This window comes from Lepidochelys kempii, chromosome 1 (assembly GCF_965140265.1).
Source record: "Lepidochelys kempii isolate rLepKem1 chromosome 1, rLepKem1.hap2, whole genome shotgun sequence".
In the NCBI taxonomy this organism is placed as follows: Eukaryota; Metazoa; Chordata; order Testudines; family Cheloniidae; genus Lepidochelys; species Lepidochelys kempii.
In genome coordinates this window covers 323,120,709-323,145,535 of record NC_133256.1, presented here as the reverse complement: position 1 = coordinate 323,145,535, position 24,827 = coordinate 323,120,709, and the positions used below count along the sequence as shown (strand labels likewise).

The following is a 24,827-nucleotide window of genomic DNA, read 5'->3' as shown; positions in this document are numbered from 1 at the left end:
CCCCATTTCTGCTTGGAATCAGTGTAAAATGTAACATTGTTACATTTATTATTAAAATTATTACATAAAGGATGGTGCCAAGGCCAGTAGGTTTGAAATATGCCTTTAAAAGTTGAATGTTTCCATCAATACTACATTCATAATCATTTAGGGCTGGTCTAATCTTAAAATGCTGCAGCAGTGCAACTGTACCACTGTAGCACTTCAGTGAAGACGCTACCTACACCGCTAATGGGAGAGATTCTCCTGTCAGGGTAGTTACTCTACCTCCCCGAACGGCAGTAGCTGGGTCAATGGGATCATTCTCTCCTCAACCTAGTGCTGTATTTAGGTTGGTTTAACTGCATTGCTTAGGGCTGTGTATTTTTCACACCTCTGACAAGGTAGCGATACCAATCTAATTTCCTACTGAAGACCAGGCCCCAGTTGACGGTTTTATTTTAATTAGCTATATTTCAACAGTTTTTTAAACAGCAAAACAGGTGTTTGTTTCGCTGGAGGCCATACTGTGTTTAGGTGAAACTTCTATGTACTGGTTCTCCATAATCCAGGGAGAGAATGCTTCACACGTGTTTCAAACAGATTAATTAATCCTCACAATTTCCCTGTAAGGTACTGTAAATATCACCTGTATTTTATAATGAGGAAACCGAGGCCCAGAGAGGTTAAAGGGACATTGTCAACCTGAAAAATCAAGTTTCTGTCTGAAAATGTTGGACCTATTATTGTCACAAGTATCACCTAAGATTATCAGGATTGAAAGAAACTAGTAACGAGAACAAATTTTTAATATTTTTCCACTTTGTTTACTGTGCATTTAACAGGATTTTATGTATAGTCATTTTCACTGTTTTGTTGCATAGTTAGCAAGGGAGACCTGGCAACTGAAGAGATCCTTATAAAACATCACAGGAACAGAACACTTCATATTTGTAAAGACATTTTTAAAAGTGAAAGACAAACTATTTAAAAAAAGTGTGCCTTCAGAGAATGGCTTTTTTAAAAAAATTACTTGTGAACTTAAATTAACTTTATACACATGAGGAATCCCATTGATATCAATGAGCATGCAGTGGGACTTATTCAGGTGCATAATGTTAAGCAAGTGGTTAAGTCTTGGCAGGATCAGGACCAATGTCTTGCAAGGTCACCTGTCAAGTCTGTGGCACAGGCAGGAATATAATTTAGCTTTCCTGACTCCCAGTCCTGTGCTTTAGCCACTAGATGACATTTCTTCCTTGATGTAAAAAGGCACATTGGGACAAAAAAGAGGTAGATGTTCACTTTAGAAGACAATGACAGCACATCAACATTTTTGCCACTGTTTGTAGTATTGTGGGCAGATGTTGGCCCCAGAATATTAGAGAGACAAGGTGGGTGAGGTGATATCTTTTATTGGACCAACTTATGTTGGTGAGAGAGACAAGCTTTCAAGCTACACAGAGCTCTTGTTCATGGCTGGGAAAGGTATTCAGAGTTTCACAGCTAAATACAAGGTGGAACAGATTGTTTTACATAACTAATGAACACATATTGTGAGAGCTCATTCAGAGTAAAGTGGCCCATTAACAGCTCTGCAGTCATAGGACAAAAAAGGGGAGTTATTGGGTTACAGATTGTTCTAATAAATCATAAATTTAGTGTCTGCTGATTTGATCACTATCTGGTGGTTGGATTTCAGGGACTGCATAGCTGTCCTCCTGACAGTGGAGAGATTGTGGTAGATGTGATGTGCCAAAGGCACCACTGTAGTTCCCAACCATGATGACTACGTTAAAGAGGCCGACTGACAACTCTCCAACACCATCTACTATAAAGAACTCAAAGACCATCCCACAGCACAATTTACATTTGTGTGTGAAGATATCACCAAATCTTTTCCTAAACAAATCCAAAAGAAACTCTACAAACTTCATCCCCCATGACCACACCCCAGGGACCTGCTAATGCTTGCCGAGATATACAAACATCATATCTGGCCCTGGCACTCTTACTGAAGGAATCTCAGGACTCATCAGATCATCCTCAAACCACTCACCACACAAAGGGCCAGCTTCCTCCAGAACACAACTGACTTCCTCCAGAACCTCTGCAACATTAACAGTCTCCCTCCAAATACCATCATTGCCACCATGGATGTCACTTCCCTACAAAGCAACATCCCTCGCAATGACAACATGCATCACTGCCTCCTTCAAATATCTACAAACAACGGACAACACTCAGCTATCCACCCCAAACACGTCACTAAACCCATCCATTTCATCCTCACCCATAACAATTTCACATTCAACAACAAATACTGTGTCCAAACCATGGGAACAGCCATGGGTACTAGGATGGCTCCCCAAAAGGGTCACCTTGAGGAAGAATTTCTGAAAACACCATGAACCCTGTGATATACCTAAGATACATCAATGCTATTTTCATCCTTTGGACAGATGACCTAACTCCTTCAGGTTTCCACCACAACTTTAACAACCACCACCCATCCATCCAACACTCTCTCAAACACTCCTGCATCAGCATCAACTTCCTGGACACTACAATCAGCTTCAACAATGGAACTCTACAGACAACTGTATACAAGAACCTCATGGACCACCATGCCTACCTTCAAAGATCCAGTAACCACCCCAAGAAATCTGTCATCTACAGCCATGCCCTCAGATACCACAGAATATGCTCCTAGGAGGAAGTCCAGGATACAGATCTTAGCACACTTAAAATTGCCTTCACCATATAAGGACACTCCACAAGACAAGTAGATCGCTTCAAGAATGGGCCACTCAAATACCGCAAAAGAACCTGCTTCAATACAGAAAAAAACAACAACAACTTTTGATCAAACACACGCACGCACACACACACACACCTAGTTATCACCTTCCACCCCACACTGGAACCCAGATGGTATATTATTAAATAATTACAACCCATATTCGACTGGGACCACATCCTGAAATCAATCTTTCCCATCTCCTCTTCTGGCCTTCAAACATCCCCCCAACCTCAACAATCTCATCATCAGAAGGAAGCTCCCCACAGACCAGGACCCACCAACTCAGAGCAGCACCAGAGCCTGCCATAACAACAGATGCAAAACCTGCAGACATCTCTCCATTGCTATAACGATCAAAACCCCCCACAAAACACCTTTCACGATCTATAGGTCCTACATATGCCTATCACAACGTGTGGTATACCTCATCCAGTGGATTAAATGCCCTAATAACAACTACGTGGGTGAAACTAGACAGTCACACAGAAAAATGATAAAACACAAAAACACTGCACCACTTGTGAGGGAACACTTGTCACAAAGTAGTCACTTTATATCTGACCTCTCAGTCCTTGGCCTCAAAGGAAACCTTCATAGCATGAGACTCGGAGCTTAAAATCATAACTATGCTAGACACTAAAAGTTCTTTTTGCTGATACAGACTAACATAGCTACCACTCTGAAATGAAAAATCATGGTCTTAATAAAGACGGCTTATTATAACAATCTGTAAACCATTTACCCTCCCCTTTTTTTGTTCTACGCCTGCAAAGGTTTTAATGGTCCACTCTGAATCCTCTTTCACAATATGTGTTAACTCCTTATGCTAAACAATCTGTTTCACTTTGTATTTAGCTGGGACACTTGGAGTGCCTTTCCCAGACCTGAAGAAAAGCTCTGTGTAGCTCAAAAGCTTGCCTCATTCTCCAACAGTATTTGGTTCCATAAAAGATATTACCTGATGTACCTTGTCTCTCTAATTTTGACACTGTCCCTTTTATAATAAATTGTGCAATTACCTTCTGGACATGACCGTTTGGATTAGTCAGATTCTTTGTCTTAATTCCTGCATCACATTTGGCTGCCAAATTATTCCTCAGAATACACTAGATTCGGTTATACAGCACCTGATTTTCAGACTCTTGTAGGTGTCTGGTCAAATTATTTAACAGCATGTCTGTTTCTTCAGCTTTCTTGACTGTGTTTGTAGAAAGAGGAAGAGTTCCATTACAGTTTGGGCCACCACATTGTTCATTTCCATTGCTATTTCGACATAAAGCTCCCCCACAAGCTGTTATAACACACGGCAGGTTTCCTGGTAGCCCACAACTCTGCAATAAAAGCACGTTAATGGCAAGAAGCAACACGTGTTGAGCTTTTCAGGATTCTGAAATGTAATACTGGAGCAAGGAAGAATATTTGACATTTATAATGGCACTTTTCTCCTAAAGGATCCGAAAATACTTCACAAAATACAACGCGACTGAGAGGGAGGCACCTCTGGGATAGTGGGCAGTGAGCCAGCTGACACACACTATATAATAGTTGATGAAGTGGGGGAACCTTCTGGACAATGACAACAGTGAAAACAGTTAGTCTTACAAAAAGTGCTGTGGGATGCTGAGGCTCTGTGTACAGTATAAATGTAGTCATGTCAAGGAATGCAGTTAGAGCTGGCTCATCCCCTCGCCTGGTTACATCTGTGGTTCACATCTGAAGTGTAGGCTGAACCTTAACTATGTGAGTAAAGCCATGGCCTAACCATGAAACCATAGGTCTAACTGAGTTATAAAACATGGTTAAGATCCAATCTGTGTTCCAAACTGAACCATGCTTGTAACCAGGCTAGACAACAGAATTGTAACCAGGTTCTTTCACATGGCTTTATCTCATATGACCTTTAGACAGGGCCTTAGTGTCCATACAGAGCAGACAGTACCTCTGTTTTTAAGACCTCATCCCCAAGATCCCTCTCACTTCACAGGATCTTAGAGCCTGGGCTTCTGCCTGAGCCCAGAAATCTATGCTGCAATAAAACAGCCCCGCAGCCGGAGTCCTGTGAGCCTGTCAGCTGGCACAGGCCAGCCACGGGTCTCTAATTGCAGTGTAGACATACCCTGAGATTTCCTTTTCCAGATTTAAAAGTATTGCAAACATTCCTTCACAAAAAAAAAAAAAAGAAAGAAAGAAAGAAAAAAGAGTGTATATTAGTGTTACTGATTGGCAACAGCAAAAGTAAGTATTTTATTTATCTCCCTTTTAAAAATAAAATCCATAGCATTTTACCTTTTCATTCAGTTTTTGGATATCTGGAATCTTGAATATTCTGAGCTGCTCCAAGGTATAGTTTTCTTTTGAGGTTCGATTGCCTAACATGGCAAGTATGCCATCCCTGGTGTTTTCTGAATATCTTATGATGGGGATTGCTCCACTGATTTTCTCTACAGCAAATGATGACATTTGGTAATACTTCCTGATGTTGCTGAAGGAATCTACATGAAGAGAAATAGCATTTAATATGAGAGGCAGACCATATTTTACTGTATCTAACAAATACATTCTTGATACATGATGAGTGGCAGTAGCTTTGCTAGGTTGTCAGCTGGTTCTTGACTCTGCATGAGAAAGGAAATTAAGCTGGGTAAGCCAGGGATTGTGATTTTCTGTCAGGTTTGTGAATCCTTTATTCAGCCAGCTATGGAGTTTTTATTTTAGAGCTCTAGCTATTGAAAGCCTAAAAACAGATACAACAGGGATGGTTCCCACATCGTTTTTGGATGTCCAAGATATGGGGCAGACAAATAAAGATTCCGGTGTATGAACGGGTTCTGATTAATGACTCAGACAGCTATTTACTTGTATCAAGGGCTCATCAGCTGATGGAATTATTGACTAGATGGAGCATCCAGTCACTTCTGCCACCAGTCACTGTCAGAAGACAGGATACAGGGTTAGATGGACCACTGGTCTGACACAGTATGGCAGTTCTTATGTTCTGCTATTTTGAGGATGGGATGGGAGAATTAATTTTGCCAATTGAAAAACCCCTAAAAATGGTCATTTCTATTATCACAATTCAGTAAAGCACTTAATCCTATCCCTATTCATCATAGCACTTAAAAGTTAAAGAGGTGCTTTACTGAATTGGGACATAAATGTAGAACAGAGATTGAAATTTCTGGGGTTTCATGTGGTTTCGGAAAAATGCAATTTTAGATTTGATGCATTCTTACATTTTTTTTATTCCCCTGTTAATCCCATAAACAAGAGAAGAAATGCTTTCAAGAAAGAACCTTTCTTGTTTCCTTATCTTAAGCTCTCAAATTTGTATTGAAACACAATAGTTTAAAGGAAATTTTTTCTGAAACTCAACACATTTTGCAAAACTTAAAATGTAAAGAAAAAGTTGTAAAAGTTTCATAAAAACTACAGCTTGCACTGTGTTCTCCCACCCTGTTAGCGTGTGCAGGGAGTAGAGACTCAAGTGGCTTCATTGCAATGAGATATTATTTATAGGTCATTGCATATCATAGGTTTCTATTTTCGTAACCAAATACAGGGCTTGTCTACACTTAAAAAGCTACAGCTGCATAGCTGCGCTGCTGCAACCACACCTTTGTAGCGCTATAGATACTACCTACGCTGATGGGAGAGATTCTCCCATTGGTGTAAATGATCCACCTCCCTGAGTAGCTAGGCCAATGGAAGAATTCTTCCATCAAGCTAGTGCTGTCTGCAGGGATTTAGGCTGCCTTAACTACGCCGCTCAGGGGTGTGAATTTTTTACACTCCTGAGAAGGAAGTTATGCTGACCTAATTTTCTAGTGTAGACCAGGCCTCAGCTGGATACTAGAGGCCTGATCCAAAGCTGACTGAAGTTAATGAAACTTTTGACTTCAACAGGTTTTGAATCAAGCTGCAAAGCCGGAGCTGGAAAGTTAATTTAATGAGTATGCATCAATTGTGAATATTCATTTTAAGGACATTGATGTTTGTGTCTTTCCAGCAACTTTAATTAACCACTATAATATTGACATGCTCTAGACTGCTAGCCAAACAAATACTTAGGAGGAGATCTATGCACTACTGACGCTCTGTTTTTCAGGGTCTTATGCAAAGACAGATGTGTGGGGTTCCATTCCCCACCCATGGCTCAGGCTTTCTAACCTCACCAGACCGACATCACACCAAAGGGAAACAATTCTGACGTGGTGCTGGCACCAAACTGAGGATAGATGCAGGGAAAGAAAAAACAAACTGAACAGGGAGGAAGGCTCACGAGAGAACTGGCAGCCCGGTGGCAGTGCTTATTGTTGGAGCTGTCAGATACTTGGTGGCAGGGCTAATGGCTGCATAGGGCCATGACTCCGTATGTAGTATAAACCAGAGACCTCAATTATGGGTGTTATATATGAATGTCTGACTGTTGGTCTCCAAAAGGTTGAAAGTATGAAAAGGCCTCTGAAGCTGACCAAACGGCATCAATGGGTTAAGCTACCAAGGTACATAAATCAGTGACCTGCTTACCACTTTGCATAAGATGTTCTTTCTTAGCCCTGCTCTGAATAGGTTTCTCCAGCTTTATGGATTGCTTTGAGAAAATCTGAGCAGGAAGTGATCAGTGTGGGAATAGCACCATGCTGTGCTGAAACACTAGTGCACCAGCCTGAATGGAGGAGTCAGGCACAAAGGGGTGTGGCAGAGTGGATCATCTACAATTAGTCGTTTTCTTTCCTTCCTTCTTTCTTTCAGCTTTATCTTTCATCCTCTGTTTCATTCTTTTAATCTTATTTAGCTCCATTTTATTCTTATTGAAATAAAACAGCAAGAAACTTTGAATTTAGAGAAGTGCTGGTATTTTGCTTTATGTAAGCACTGAGCACATTAATAAAACAACAACAACAGCAAGCCCACTTTGAATGTACACATATTCTATAGGCTGGAATCAATTTACATCTTTCTGACAGTATTATAGAAATAAGAGTTAGGTTCTTTATTGTATTGTATGGTGTTTGACATTCCAGCCATAGGCTTCCAGAATCCAAGATCTTTCTTGTCTTGAGCATTATTTGTTTTGATCAATCAGTAGGGTGGTTTGTACTGTATGTACTCCACTGCTCTTAATGGATGGACTAACATCTGCTCAGTGTTTCTGCCTCATTCTCTAGAAGCTGGCCTATGAGGATATCATTCCTGCTACTCCTACCAGCTGATGGAGATTCTACTTAGCATGCGTTAATATTAAGCATAATTCACTTAAGAATGCAGTGCGAACAGGAACCTTGTTCTAAAACTGCAATTTTCTGTGATGTTAAGCAAGGCACTTCACCACTCTGAGCTCTGTTTTCCCCAGATGTATATTGTGAGAATATTCAGATTCAGATTCCAAGGCCAAAGGGATCACTGTGATCATCAAGTCTATGTTATATGGGAAGTCAGGCCATAGAACTTCCCCAAAATACTTCCTAGAGCAGATCTTTTAGAAAAAAACATCCAATCTTGATTTTAAAATTGCCATGGTTAGAAAAACCACCACAAGCCTTGGTAAGTTGTTCCAATGGTTAATTAACTTCACTGTTTAAAATGTTCACCTTATTTCCAATCTGAATGTATATAGATTCAACTTTCAGCCATTGAATCTTGTTTTACCTTTGTCTGCTAGACTGAAGAACCCTCTATCAAATTTTTGTACTTCAGGTAGGTACTTCTAGACTTCAAGTTACCCCTTAACTTTCTTTTTGGTAAGCTAAATAGATGAGTTTCAGAGTAACAGCCGTGTTAGTCTGTATTCACAAAAAGAAAAGGAGTACTTGTGGCACCTTAGAGACTAACCAATTTATCTGAGCATGAGCTTTCATGAGCTAAAGCTCACTTCATTGGATGCATACCGTGGAAACTGCAGCAGACTTTATATACACACAGAGAACATGAAACAATACCTCCTCCCACCCCACTGTCCTGCTGGTAATAGCTTATCTAAAGTGATCATCAAGTTGGGCCATTTCCAGCACAAATCCAGGTTTTCTCACCCTCCACCCCCCCCCCACAAACTCACTCTCCCGCTGGTAATAGCCCATCCAAAGTGACAACTCTCTACACAATGTGCATGATAATCAAGGTGGGCCATTTCCTGCACAAATCCAGGTTCTCTCACCCCCTACCCCCCTCCAAAAACACACACACACACAAACTCACTCTCCTGCTGGTAATAGCTCATCCAAAGTGACCACTCTCCCTACAATGTGCATGGTAATCAAGGTGGGCCATGTCCAGCACAAATCCAGGCTTTCTCACCCACCCCCCCCTTTTCCCGGGGACACACACACACACACACAAACTCACTCTCCTGCTGGCAATAGCTCATCCAAACTGACCACTCTCCAAGTTTAAATCCAAGTTTAACCAGAACGTCTGGGGGGGGGGGTAGGAAAAAAAAAGGGGAAATAGGCTACCTTGCATAATGACTTAGCCACTCCCAGTCTCTATTTAAGCCTAAATTAATAGTATCCAATTTGCAAATGAATTCCAATTCAGCAGTTTCTCGCTGGAGTCTGGATTTGAAGTTTTTTTGTTTTAAGATAGCGACCTTCATGTCTGTGATTGCGTGACCAGAGAGATTGAAGTGTTCTCCGACTGGTTTATGAATGTTATAATTCTTGACATCTGATTTGTGTCCATTTATTCTTTTACGTGGAGACTGTCCAGTTTGACCAATGTAAATGGCAGATGGGCATTGCTGGCACATGATGGCATATATCACATTGGTGGATGTGCAGGTGAACGAGCCTCTGATAGTGTGGCTGATGTTATTAGGCCCTGTGATGGTGTCCCCTGAGTAGATATGTGGGCACAGTTGGCAACGGGCTTTGTTATTGCCAGCAGGAGAGTGAGTTTGTGTGTGTGTGTCCCCGGGAAAAGTGGGGGTGGGTGAGAAAGCCTGGATTTGTGCTGGACATGGCCCACCTTGATTATCATGCACATTGTGTAGAGAGTTGTCACTTTGGATGGGCTATTACCAGCAGGAGAGTGAGTTTGTGTGTGGGGGGGTGGAGGGTGAGAAAACCTGGATTTGTGCTGGAAATGGCCCAACTTGATGATCACTTTAGATAAGCTATTACCAGCAGGACAGTGGGGTGGGAGGAGGTATTGTTTCATGTTCTCTGTGTGTATATTATGTCTGCTGCAGTTTCCACGGTATGCATCCGATGAAGTGAGCTGTAGCTCACGAAAGCTCATGCTCAAATAAATTGGTTAGTCTCTAAGGTGCCACAAGTACTCCTTTTCTTTTTGCTAAATAGATGAAACTCCTTGAGTCTATCCCTATACAAAATGTCTTTTCTGAACCCTCTTCAGTTTATTAACATCCTTCTTGACTTGTTGATACCTGAACTGGATACGGTATTCTAGTAATGGTTGCATCATTGCCAAATATAGAGGTAGTATAACCTTCCTACTCGCGACGCCCTTCTTTATGCATACAATGATCACATTAGCCCTTTTGGCCACAGTGTATGCTATTGATATGACCTGCTTCTTAATTAAATAATGTTTGCATTTATAGAGCTCTTTACAAAATATTACTAAGGCCAGTCAATGTTAGAGGAGGGAACAGAACCCAGGTCCTCTTAACTCCCAACCCATTATAAATCAGGGGGCTTTTGAGGCCTTCTTCTGCCTTTTTACATGGCTGCTCTGGTACTTCTGTATTAAATTCTGAATGCTTGAAGTCATGGAATTTTGAGCTAGAAGTGGATTTGCAAGTTGATATGTGAAAAAATGATGGCAGTTTTTAAACTCTTGAGATGTTATGGAAAGCTGAAATCTGAGGGTTTAAAACCATGCAAAATAAATTGGAGAAAAATTGTGTGAAACGTCATGAAAAATGTTCTCTTATTTTGATTAGCTGTTGGTCTTCTTACCTTTGTGGCTCAAATTATTCAAACTGTGATATAGATGTATTTTCTGTTTCAGGCTTTCATATAGCTGGTCAGCTTCTTTCCTAATGTCATGTATGATCCCATTCAGGTTGGGAAATTCATCCATTTTATTGCGATATAGGTCCATTTGTGCAACTTTTTGTCTACAGGAGCAAAGTGCAATTGTACAGTAATCATTCAAGATTTATTATTAATCTAGGAATGAGATACATGTTATTTTAGATGACAACTGTTTACCCTAGACCAGAAGGAAACATTCACTTGTGGCATCATCATATTAGGAAGGTCAGAGGACTAAGTGAAAAAAGCCAGCATTTACATTCCCAATTTTATTGACACTTTCTGAAAGGATGCCATTCTGCGTGCTTCAAGCTCAGATTGGTCATGATAAAACCTGCTGTGGAGATTTATCAATCTTCCATTCCTCAAATGCTTGAAATCATGGAATTTTGTTAAAAATTGCCAGTGAAGGATGCAGACAATGCTCCCGCAAAAATGTTTGAACACCAAACGCCTGGCAAACCCCCAGATTCACATGTTCAAATATGAATTTGCATGTGCAGAGTGGGTGAATGCATATCTGATTGGCTAATTAGGCATTCAGCCACTCTATTTGTGCATGCAAATACCTGTTTGCAGCATGCCATTGTAGTTTTGCAATCACACGCTTTTTGAAAGTCTGGGTGTTAAATCCAGGCCTCTTAAAGTCTTTTCAAGTGAATCTCCTGACTGTTATGGGTCCTGAGGCTATGTCTACACTGGCAATTGTCGGCAAAACTTTTGTCTTTCAGGGGTGTGTGTTTTTTTAACCCCTCTGAAAGACAAAATGTTTGTCGTTCAAGCACCGATGTGAACAGTGCTTTGGTCATCAGGAGCGCTCTCCGGCCAACAAAGCTAACCCTGCTCATTGGGGCTAGAAGATTTTGTCAGCAGGAGAGCTGACAAACAGCGGCTACACTGCACGACTTTTAGCGGCACGGCTATAGCAACACAGCAGTGTCGCTAAAAGCTGTGTAGTGTAGACTCAGCCTTAGTCACTGCGCCATTCCTTCTTCCAATGCTTCCTCCCAGCCTGGAGCTTCTTTCTGAAGTGTTTTTAACTGTAAGTTTTAGGACGTGCTACACTGGAGCCTTTCCTCCCTTCGTGCTCACCTTGCTCTGACTGGATTGTCAACATGATTGCTTCACCTCTCCCATTATTCTGATGGGATACCAATACCCATTAGTTTCACTTATATATTAGCATAACATCCTGATGCTGTGATGCTCTTGTACATTAGTCAGTTATTAATCTATGTATTTATTATATGTAGCTTCAGATACTGACTCCCTTGTGAGTATAGAAGCCTCCCTGCTTTTCAGGGAAAGTGTACGGCAAAGGCATGATTTATACATGCACTTGAATTATGTGCAAGTCTGTGCCCTGGTCTACATTACAAACATATGTCGGTATAACTACATTGCCCAAGAGTGTGGAAAATCCACGGGCCCGAGCGACGTAGTTACATCAACCTAATTCCTGGTGTAGACAGCAGTATGTCAACGGGAGGGCTTCTCCTGTCGACGCAGCTACGGCCTCTCAGGGAGGTGGAGTACCTATGCAGATGGGAGAAGCCCTCCTGTTGGTGAAGGTAGCGCCTTCCCTAAGTACTACAGCGATGCAGCTGCAACAGTGCAGCAGTGCCCCTGCAGGGCTGTAAGTGTAGACAAGCCCGGCGTCTCAGGCACACGCAATCCAGGACTCTGGGGTGCTTGTATTTGCTCACTGAAAGGCTCTTACGGCTATTGCAGGCTTTGTGGGCATCTTAAAGGATTTTGGTCAGCTGGAAGTTCAGTTTCTCTGAGCACCTAAAGTTTGGAACTGCTTGAATCTCCAGCTGGGCACAGCTCAGAGCAGACCTGCAGTTGTTCTAAATTATGCTGGTGTGATGGACCAGCCTGAAGCTGACCTTGGGTTCAGGGAAGTGAAAAAGTGTTTTATAGCCAACTTGGCCCCCCCTCTCCTCAACTGCATCCGACAGTGCTGTGATGCAGCTGAGGATTTGAGCTGTTAATAGGATACACAATAATAAATCTATTGATGATTTAGGATCATTAATTGACAATCCAGCATTTGCATGGTGATCACAAACAGAACTATAAATACATTGCACAACTATTAAAGTACAGTGGAGGATTGCTTTTCCAATTCAGTGACATTTATAACGCCCTTCTGTTCTACAAGAGAAAATATTACCGAATGTAGTCGTGAAAATCCTTGATGTTTAAGAATGTCTCCAATGAAAGAACAGGAGTTTTTAAAATTCTTTCTATTTCAGAAATCTTATCTTCTAAGCCTTTGAAACGCATATCACAGCTGGGCATTGTGTCTCTTTTATCTTCTAGATTTGCAGCAAATCTCATGAACCCCTGAACAGTTTGAGATAGGGTAGTAATTTCATTATCCCACTGATCAAAACAAAGGTGACACCGAGAGCATATGGGAAATTCTTGTTTGAAGCCTCGACCACACTGATCACAGAGCTTTCCAGTGACACCAATGCGGCAGTTGCAAGCTCCAGTCTCTTTGTCACACTTGGGGTTGCGAGTTCCTTCCTGGTTACACATACATGCTACAGGGGGAGACAGGAACATGACATTGTTTCTTTTAGTTGTTAGTTAAGTTATAGGGGTAAAACATGAAAGATAATGCAATTCAATACAAATAAACATTTTTTTGCCATTTACTGACAAATTGGTATTGGGCCATTTAGGCTAGGATTTTCAAGGCACCTAAGGGAGTTAGTCCTAAACACTATTGCCATGTTGATCACAATAAGCAAAACACAGTTTTTATACAAATAATTGCTATACCAGTGGTTCCCAAACTGTGGGTCGTGACTCCAATGGGGTTGCGTCATCAGCAGATGGGGTTGTGGCAACCCCTACTGTGTAGAGGACACCATTTTGCTCCTCACAGTATGACCTCACATGTACAGTGTGTGAGGTCACAATGCATTTTGCTCTACAAAATTGTGTCCTCCATGCTGTCTGGGATCCTGGACAGAAATAATTCACTAAGATGGGTTTGTAGTGGGAAAAAGTTTATGAACCATTGTACGACAGGTTTCTTTTATGCACCATTATATACTATTATTATCTAACAGTGAGATCTGTCAGGCTGGGCAATAATCTCCTTAGAGAACGGCTAAATGCCACATCTCATGGGTCATTTAAACTAGACTAATCAAAATGCTGTAAAATGTACCATAGAGAACAATGCTGGAGTTGCATAGACATGGACTTGGTGATCTAACAGGTCTTTTCTAACTCTAATTTCCATGAATCTATGATAACCTTACAGGTGACAAACATGGTAAATATTATGTAATGGTTTTTAATCCATATTCCAGAAAAAAAGCTAAATCAAAACTATTTCTCTATTTGTATGTCTTGTCTATTATATTCAGATGAAGGTCTAACATTTACAGAAAATATTGTGATTTCTGATACACTACATCCCCCCTAATAATACTTACAAATACAATACATCCGTGGATCGCCAAAGTAATTTTCCTCACATTCATCACAACGTCTTCCACTGTAGCCTAGTTTGCATGGACATTGGCCTGTGAACTGCAAAGACAGCCTTCAGTAAACAACTGCCAGTACTATGATTATGTATGCAGTGTTGCTGTAGCTGTGTCGGTCCCAGGATATTCGAGACACAAGGTGAGTGTGGTAAACAGGAGCTGGTCCAATAAAAGATATTATCTCACCCACTTTGTCTCAGGAATATGATTTGGAAGAAATAGCACGAGCCAACTGAATAAACATTTAATTCAATAGATACATTTTTTTCCTCTGTGATTTATGACATACAGCTGCACAAAAGATGTAGTGGGATTGTTCTCATGCTTTTTTTAAGAACAGAATGAGTTATAGGATTGACTCAAATCTCCCAAAAAATATTACCATGCTCCAGCTGCTTAGTGACATATGATTAAAAGTTGGGAAATCACACAGATGGAAGTGAAAGCAAAATGGATGCATGGAAATGCCCTTAGTTTACTGAGATGAAGGATTTCACATGTGCCAGACCTCATTATTGACCTCTGAGAAGATGAATGGTAGACGTTCCTAAACTCAGCTATCCCCTGGCTATTTTCAGCTCATCTAAGGCAGGGTTTTTCTGTTGTATATAGAAAATTTGCTTCATCTAATTCTTATTCCTTCCAGGCTAAACTACTGATCTTTAGATCCCAGTTTCGGGATACAGTAACTGTAACTTAGAAGCTCAAGGTTACACTATGCAAATTGTCCCAGAAAACATATTTTGGAATTAAAACAATAAAATTAACCTGGTGAAATTAACTGGTGAAATCTGTACTAACTTTCGAAAGGTTAAGATCTAATTTGACTAGGAAAAATTACAATTCCAACAATTAAACTAAAGAACAAACAAACAGAAAACACTTATAAAATAAATCTGAAATTCTTTTTGTTAGAACTATGGGATAAGATCCCATTGCCGTAGAAGTCAGTGGCCAAACTCCCACTGATTTCAAAGGGATCAGAATTTCAACCACAGATTCAGCCTTGGAAAAACTTTGGATTTTTCCAGACCCCCCTGAGCCCTATGAAGTACATATAGATTAAATATGATAAAACACAACTCATTTCATGATAAGATATAAACCAATGACATGACTTCAGTTTGAGAGACAAGATGAGTGAGGCAATATCTTTTATTGGATCACCTTCTGCGAAAGGTCCTCCCAGTGTCACAGCAAAATGCAAGGAGGAGTACAGTGGCACCTTAAAGACTAACAGATTTATTTGGGCATAAGCTTTCGTGGGTAAAAATCCACTTCTTCAGATGCAAAATGCGAGGTGGAATGGATTGTTTAGCACAAGTAGTTAACATATTGTGAGAGACCATTCAAAGTGAAGTGGCCTCTGTCAAAAATATTACCTCAACCAGCTTATCTCTCTAATATCCTGGGACCAACGTGGCTACAACAACATGACTTCAGTTACTACCACATGCAAACAAACACTTAAAAGGACACTGTCGAGTTTGCCTGTTGGGTTCAAAATTTGACTAATTCTTCCCCCTTACACACTTGACTAATTCTTCCCCCTTCCCCCTTATTATAAAGGCATATAATCTGTGTGTGCCATTTCCACACAAAATGCTTCAGTGCTCCATTTCAGGAAGATACATGAACGCAAAGAGCTCATTGTTCATGAGCAAACCCTCCATAACAAAACAGCATGTATTGTATGATGCACCCAAACAAAAAAAAAAGATAAATTAATTTGTGACAGCTTCAAACTTCTAAGAAATTGTTATTAACAATGAGAAAAACAAAAGATTTTGATAATTTATGAGAGATTCTTTCAAAATGTCCCTGTAACTTCAAACATTACATCTCCCATCTAGCAGAGTCGTTATCTTGCCTGATTGCACTGGTTACTTTGAGAGTTTCTTGGGTTACAGTCACAGAACTGACATCCTATTCCATTAGACATGTTCCAGTAGCCAGAAGCACACTGGTCACAGGTAGAACCTATTACATTAGGTAAGCAAGGGCATACTCCAGTCATTCGGTTGCACAGGCAAACTCCATTTCCAGGTGGACATATTGCTGGGTTCACACCTGAAAAATTGCAAGTACACCCTGGAAAGAGAATGCCAGTTATTATATTGGGTAAAATAAGAGAATGTTAAAAATGCATTTTAATACCTTTAATTCTTATTTCTCTGTGAAGGGAACAAGTTTTTGCTTCTTTTCTTAGAGCATAGTACTGTACTACATCTCATTTCATAGTGGACTCTCTCATATGAGCCATATACCCTGGGAGGAATTCTTGAAGAATGACTAGGAATGGCAATTTAACTGACAGTGCAGGCACAATTAATGAGTCTTTGTTCAGCACTTTGAAGACAGTATTACATAAATTGTCCAGTTTCCATCATGTGTCTTACTAGCTCTGTAAAAACCAACCCCTCTGTGCACCATGATTTGTTTAAGGCAGATCTTAGTTCTTAGTGATAATATCTACTTGCAATTGAATTGTTTACTTACTTCTGCAGTTCTGAAGAAGTGCTGACCCAAAGTGACCTGGTTTGCAGAACTGGCAGTTTGGTCCCTGTGTGTTGTATAAACATTTTAAGCATTCTCCTGTAACCTTGTTACAGGATCCTGGATCTATCACATTGATATTATTATTGCAGGAACATGGCAAACACTGAGCCCCTGGTCTTCCTGGATTCCCATAGAACCCACTGGAGCACTCATCACACCGATTGCCTGCCAGAAAGGAAGGTAAAATCAATTGCTGAGTGCTAGGAACACAAGTGAAATCATTTTTTGACAAAACTGTTTGACAATTCCTACTGCCTGTGATAACCTAGATTTAGATGCAAGTTTCCCAAGTAACCTTATATCATCCAATTGGACATTGTTGCATTTTAGTTGTACAGTAGGTTAAGATTATATGTACCACATTGGCCAGAGGCTGGAAATGTGCAGCCCTTTCCCTCCCTCCTCCACCGCAACATCTCTTACCAAGGAAGTCCCTATGAGAGTGGTTTTAGGAGTTGGAAAATTCTGAAGGAATCTTTTTGAGGAGATTTCCCCCCAAACACCCAATGGGAAGCTAGGGGGTTTCCACACTCATGGCATGAGCCACAGATCTGTCCCAGAACCCAACAGATCCCCATGATCCTTCCAGCTCCTGAGTGACTTAGCCAGGGCCATCCTCATATAGGCTCTGTTTCTTTATTGGCTCTGGGCCTCCTCACCCTGGTATTACAGCTGCAATGGAGTTCCAGGGCCCCTCCTACTTGCAGCTGTCCAAGAGGCTACATTACTTTATCTCAGAAATCTTAATGGGCTGGTTGGGGGCCAGTGTGACTCCACTTTACCTCTGGCTGGCTCAGTCCCAACCAACACCTGTCCACTCCCTGGTCTTGGTCCATAACAGTCTCCAGAGCCTTTCACAGGCTCTTAGGAAGTGGGATATTGCAGACAGGTGACTAACTGTGGAGATCTCTCACTGAGTGCAGATCTTTGAGGTACGACCAGATCCGCAGTAATTATTCATGGCAGAAGTCCCCTGGATAAGTACTGGTCAGAACAAGTACAATCCTTCAGGGTTTAATCAGGCCTGCAAAGGGCATTTGACCTGAATAAAGATTATGGAATTTGACACAGTGTTTGCATGTCTTGCTATTTAGTTTTGACTAAGTAAAGGTGGATACTATGTCAGAAGTTGGCAGCATATTTTGAGAACGAAAGGTTTTGTCTTAAATACATGCTACAAATAGGAAATAAGGCTAGCACTGCCATTTCTACCTGACTCCTTCTCCTTTAGGAATAGCTGGTGAAAGAAAAAAGTATCAACTATGTTTTTCCTGAGGATCTTTGGATAGAAACACCAGCTAACTTTATTTTCTGTTTTAAGCGTTCATTTAAGGTAATTTTTTCTATCTCACAAAAATAAGCTGGTTTCATTCTGATGGACAAAGCAGTGGAAAAGCACTTTCATTTCCCCCCTGGAGATTAAGACTAATTTGACACTAAGAAATAGAGTCAAGTTGCTACCAAAACAGCAACATGTAAAATAACCCAGAACAAAACCACCCAGTTGCAAAACAATAGTTCGAAGTAAGAAAAAACTCTGCAGTGATTGAGAGATCAGGTCAAAACTCACGTATAAAGAGCTTTTCTCTTATGGGGCAGCATTTTAAACCAACATTTTCAAAACAGTTCACTACTTAGTCTTTGGGTGCCTCAGTTTTTGGGTATCCAGGGCTTGTTTAGTTCCGAGAGGATGAGCACCTGCAACTCCCATTGACTTTAGCTCAGCACCACTGAAAATGGGGTGTGAAGGGGTAGATCCTCAGGTATTATAAACTGTGATAGCTCTATTGACTTCAGTGGAGCTATGACAATTTACACGAGTTGAGGATCTGCCCGAAGAGTCGCAGATTGAGCGGCCGATCTTGGAGCACACTTTCTCAAATCTGAGCTTTAATGCATAAGGAGTTAATAGAAGGACAGACAACAGGTTTAATCAGTAATAAATGAAAGTAAAAATAAATTAATTGCTTCACTGAGTCCAGTTTTCTTGGGTTTCTTCTGGTTTCCTTAGTTCCTTGTTGGAACATTAATTTTGTAGTACTATTTGCTGTCGCTGGATGATCAGTTACTACATGATTTCCCCCTTTGTCCCAATAAACCAGACACTAGCCTTATTTATGTACCTTATTTTCATTATTCCACTCTGTCGCTGAGCAGATGGGTGGGAATTAGTTGTAATTTTTCAATCTTTCCTTAAGAACTGTAATATGCTGAAAATTAAACAATATGTTTCATACCTGAGTAGCCCTCATGACAATTGCAGACTAATTGCAAAGTGTGAGGATCTTGGTAACAGGAATGTGCAAAATATCTGTTGCTTTCAGGGGACTCTGGACACATACATGGGCGACAAGGCTCTCTTGTGAGAGGATTTCCATAATAACCATCGACACACCTGTCAAAACAGTCACCACAGAGACACGTTAAACTATCCTCCTGACAGATATACCTCTCAGTCCATGCCAATAGCTTGGTTCATTCAAGTCCATGTTTTAAAATATGATAGCACTTAATATGATGCCACTCCCATTATTTGGTACAGAAGTGTCCAGGCTTGAAGAGATTAAAGGAATTAGAAACACTGCTGTATTCCCCAAACGTGGAGCAAATTATTCATTTTATGTTCAAGGGGCATTGCCAAATAGTTCTGGCTCAATCATCCACCTCCTCAGAGACCCTTTTAATCTAATTGGTAATGTAAAATTTTCTAAATGTATGTATTTTAAATTTCCCACACGATCTCTGATGCATTGAGTAACTGTTATTTATAAAGGACCCACCATATTTTTGTTCTACTACTTCTAAGACAGCTAGTCGGCCAGCAGAACTCAAAACATAGCCTAAGGTTCCTATTGTCTAAACCATTTTCTAGAAGAACTCCCCATAGAATGCAAAGGGAAGTTCTCCTTAAACTGAATGAGAGGAGATGACTCAGCCAAACTAAACTAATCAGCCAACCAGCCCTATTACTGTACCAAAGCTGTACTGACATCACTTCTGTTGCTGCAAGAACAGACAAAAAGAAGAACGATTTCCAGCCCTATTAGAAACATAGGGGGGAAATAATTTGTCATTCATATGGAAAAGCTATAAACCAGTAGACAGAGAACTGTTCATTTAGGCGCCTCAAGGATTATTGCAAACACAAAGTAAGAGAACAAGTATTGAGAATTATTATTGTTTTGGAAAATTTCCTTTAATAATTGGTAAGATTCACAATTCTAAGATATATGCAGCACTTTTCACATGCATCAAGATACTGAGGAGTCAATCCTGTGAGGTGCTTCACGCCTCCTACCAGGTGCTGCGTCCCTTGAATTCAGTGGAGTAAAGATACTCAGGTCCCTGCAGGTAGCACACAGAACTTCATAGGTAGGGCCCTACCAAATTCACGGTTCATTTTGGTCAATTTCATGGTCATTGGATTTTTAAAAGTTTAAATTTCATGATTTCAGATATTTAAATCTGAAATTTCAGTGTTGTAACTGTAGGGGTCCTGACCCAAAAGAAGGTTGTGCGGGAATCGCAAAGTTATTGCAGGAGGGTTGCAGTATTGCCACCCTTACTTCTGTGCTGCTGCTGACGGCAGCGCTGCCTTCAGAGCTGAACTGCCGGAGGGCGGTGGCTGCTGGATGAGAGGCCAGCTCTGAAGGCAGCATTGACGCCAGCAGCACCATGGCATGGTATGGTATTGCCACCCTTACTTTTCCGCTGCTGCCTTCAGAGCTGGGCTCTCGGCCAGCAACTGCAACTCTCTGGCTACCCAGCTCTAAAGGTTTGACATGGCACTGCCTCACACCCAAAGATGCATATCAAACTATCCACTACCATTCAGACACTTTCTAGATGACAGCCCTTGCATACCTTTCACACCTACTTCCAGTTGTAAACCCACGGCAGCTAAGACATGCACCAGTCGCTGCGTCACAAAGCTCTGTGTAGCCATTACATGGACACGGACGACAGTTGGGAAACCCAAAATACCCAGCCAGGCACCGATTGCAGCATCGACCATCAACCTCTCGGCGGCATGAACACTGTCCTGTCAGCTGATCACACATAGTGCTCACTGAGCCTTGAGGATGGCACTCACATGCTAGATAAACACAAGAAAAAGCAGATGCCATGTTAAGGATCAGCTAAATTCTAAATGTATTTTCCTGAAACTGGTCACCATCTGAGGCCATAAGACTGAGATGTGGCTTCACTTAGATGTGCAGCAGGGGCTGTAGGCGTAACATTTTTGATATTATCACTGTAGGTTCATGCACATCAGTGGCTGGAAATCCCAGAAAATTTGGTGTGCATTAGCTTATCTGAACCTCTTTGGCCTGCACAAGTGGGTTGTGAATCACACGAGAAGAGCCTTCTAATAAGCCTTCTGGAATTGTCTGTTTCCAATCAGGCTGGAATTACCATCAGAGCAATCCTTTTTTCAGCACTTCCATTTCCATTGCCACTGGGAGCCAGGAAGCGCAGAGTCATATGGAAGTGGGGGTTGGGAGGAAAGCTAATTGTGCTCTTTGAATCTCAAATGAGGTTCACTTGGAGGAATGGGTAAAGATTCAGTTTGCTTTTATATGAACCACTGTTTAATGTTCACTGTTTACTACTTACAGTAACATCCATGGAAACCAAAACCAAAACTTCCTGCAGAACATCTGTCACAACAGCGGCCCGCAACATTAGGTTTACATTGACACTGGCCTCCAAGTTGACTGCAGCTGGAGCTCAGGGACCCTTGTGGATGGCACTTGCATGCTGTTGGCAAGAAAAAGTCATACACACGCTATATAAAAAAATATATATATAATGAAAAATGAAGTTAACTATTTTCATGCTTTTCCCCTCCTTAGCAGGTTTTATACTTAGATTTCAGAGTAACAGCCATGTTAGTCTGTATTCGCAAAAAGAAAAGGAGTACTTGTGGCACCTTAGAGACTAACCAATTTATTTGAGCATGAGCTTTCGTGAGCTACAGCTCACTTCATCGGATGCATACCGTGGAAACTGCAGCAGACTTTATATACACACAGAGAACATGAAACAATACCTCCTCCCACCCCACTGTCCTGCTGGTAATAGCTTATCTAAAGTGATCATCAAGTTGGGCCATTTCCAGCACAAATCCAGGTTTTCTCACCCTCCACCCCCCCCCCACACAAACTCACTCTCCTGCTGGTAGTAGCCCATCCAAAGTGACAACTCTCTACACAATGTGCATGATAATCAAGTTGGGCCACTTCCTGCACAAATCCAGGTTCTCTCACCCCCTCACCCCCCTCCAAAAAAACACACACACTTCAATCTCTCTGGTCACGCAATCACAGACATGAAGGTCGCTATCTTAAAACAAAAAAACTTCAAATCCAGACTCCGGCGAGAAACTGCTGAATTGGAATTCATTTGCAAATTGGATACTATTAATTTAGGCTTAAATAGAGACTGGGAGTGGCTAAGTCATTATGCAAGGTAGCCTATTTCCCCTTGTTTTTTCCTCCCCCCCTCCCCCCCCCCCGACGTTCTGGTTAAACTTGGATTTAAACTTGGAGAGTGGTCAGTTTGGATGAGCTATTGCCAGCAGGAAAGTGAGTTTGTGTGCGTGTGTGTGTCCCCCGGAAAAAAAAGGGGGGGGGTGAGAAAGCCTGGATTTGTGCTGGACATGGCCCACCTTGATTATCATACACATTGTAGGGAGAGTGGTCACTTTGGATGAGCTATTACCAGCAGAATAGTGAGTTTGTGTGTGTATGGGGGTGGGGGGGGTGAGAAAACCTGGATTTGTGCAGGAAATGGCTCACCTTGATTATCATGCACATTATGTAGAGAGTTGTCACTTTGGATGGGCTATTACCAGCAGGAGAGTGAGTTTGTGGGGGGGGGGGGGGGGTGGAGGGTGAGAAAACCTGGATTTGTGCTGGAAATGGCCCAACTTGATGATCACTTTAGATAAGCTATTACCAGCAGGACAGTGGGGTGGGAGGAGGTATTGTTTCATGTTCTCTGTGTGTATATACAGTCTGCTGCAGTTTCCACGGTATGCATCCGATGAAGTGAGCTGTAGCTCACGAAAGCTCATGCTCAAATAAATTGGTTAGTCTCTAAGGTGCCACAAGTACTCCTTTTCTTTTTATACTTAGAGTTACCAGAGATGTGCTAAGAGAACAAAGCAGAGTCTGAGTCCTGAGAACCAGGGGTTTATCTGCCACCAAATTATGTGCTTTGAACTATTTGACCAGTCAGCAACATGAGCCTTAAAGTTCTAATCTGGATCTATAAAGTTCAGGATATTGCCAAATTTGGATCCAGATATAAATATGCTCAAAGTCTGAGGTGTTTGGTTAAGGTCTAGCTCTAGCTAATACTTTTGAAGAGAGGTTTGCTAATGTTTGGACTTTGAACCTGCTCACAAATCCACTTACAGACATCATCAACTAATGGAGGTGGTAAGAGCAAATCACAAATCATCATGTTTCAGCAAAAAAATAAAAAATGGAAATACCTTGATAATTACATCACTTGTGGTAATTCTGCTTTCTGTCCTGGTTACCACCAGGAAGAGAAGAGTTGTATAATTAGACATGATTGAATTATTTGTTGCAAGTAATGTACCTGATGAATGTTCACATTTTTGTTAGCCATAATAGCATTTGTAGGCCCTAGCGGCAATGCTTATTTTATGGGATGCAATGATTTTTCCCTCATAATTTAACCTGCACTATAGATGGTGGAATAATATGTAGCAGATAATTCATTTGATGATTATTTTCTGTCAGTTGTGTACAAATTACTTGTGAATGTTTTCCCCATTATGCAACTAGCTCTCTGTGTGAGAATTAATCTCTTGCTCTCTTTCACAGATACGCATGCACAAATGCATGTGCACAGCCACTCACAGAGTGGCAATGAATTTTTCAAATGGCAGAAATATTTTCTGGTTTAGATTGAAGAAAGGGTCATATTTGGAGCCTATTTTATCTGAACTGGGTTGCTCATTCTAAGCAATAAGACATTTGTTTGAAGGACACACAATACTTTTCAGCATACTGAGCAAGCCAGGTTAAGTATGACTTGTGGGTATTTTTGCAGCACTTGCTAACAGCCACCAGATTAGGAATCACTGTTTCAGCTCAAATTTCTCTGAGTCTTTTGGCTCCTGCCACAGTAGGACATGGGTGAAAGGATGGCAGTCGTGCTATCTTTTTCCAGCACCAATCCTAGGCTCTGATCATGCAAACAAACAGTGCTGATGCAAACAGCTGCCAGAGGAAGCCATTTGAAGTGCACGACAAGTTTTATTAGTCCTACAAAATCCAGGAAACTATGCAACATGCTCTGGAGTGCCATCTATTGGCACTGTATTTATTTATTAACTATTTATATCTACGCAGTTATAGCGCACCTATAACAATAGTCTACCGAGAGCATGTAAAGCAGGGGTTCTCAAACTAGATGTTGTGACCCCACAAGGGATTGGGTGGTTATTACATGGGGGCGGGTTGCAAGCTGTCAGCCTCCACACTCAAACCACACTTCGCCTCCAGCATTTATAATGGTGTTAGATATAAAAAAAAATTGTTTTTAATTTATAAGGTGGGTCGCACTCAGAGTCTTTCTGTGTGAACGGGGCCACCAATACAAACGTTTGAGAACCACTGATGTAAAGTCAGCCATCAGTAGAAGTGTCTGTACCATGCTGTTAGTACAGATACTTACGAACTGCTCCATTGTGAATACGAGCAGACATGCTAACTGTGAGCCTTGCACATACTTCAGGTAGAATATGAGGTCCAACTTCTGAAGCAATTTCGACACAGTGATACTGCTGGTACTCATCTAGATCTTTTTGACTGCACAGGTTCTCCGCAGAACTGATTCTGGGAATAAGTCCAAGCTTTGGAGTTGACAAAGAAAGGAAAGGGCGTTCAGAAAACTGTAGTTTACCAAACTCTGCTACTTCAACTCTGCGCTTCACGG

At 41.2% G+C, this 24,827-nt stretch overlaps 1 protein-coding gene across 1 annotated transcript in view; it reads right to left on the bottom strand.

Annotated features, from left to right (window-relative positions):
- The window catches only part of LAMB4 (laminin subunit beta 4), a 104,013-nt gene that overhangs the window by 7,489 nt on the left and 71,697 nt on the right, over positions 1-24,827 (bottom strand). Inside the window, exons 18-28 of the mRNA XM_073342547.1 lie at positions 24,567-24,744; positions 21,468-21,611; positions 20,715-20,946; positions 19,088-19,245; positions 16,791-17,015; positions 16,162-16,382; positions 14,238-14,334; positions 12,956-13,331; positions 10,702-10,862; positions 5,069-5,274; positions 3,910-4,113 (exon numbers count right to left, since the gene is read on the bottom strand). Of these exons, the coding sequence (XP_073198648.1) occupies positions 3,910-4,113; positions 5,069-5,274; positions 10,702-10,862; positions 12,956-13,331; positions 14,238-14,334; positions 16,162-16,382; positions 16,791-17,015; positions 19,088-19,245; positions 20,715-20,946; positions 21,468-21,611; positions 24,567-24,744 (2,202 nt within the window). The remainder of the gene's footprint in view (positions 1-3,909; positions 4,114-5,068; positions 5,275-10,701; positions 10,863-12,955; positions 13,332-14,237; positions 14,335-16,161; positions 16,383-16,790; positions 17,016-19,087; positions 19,246-20,714; positions 20,947-21,467; positions 21,612-24,566; positions 24,745-24,827) is intronic.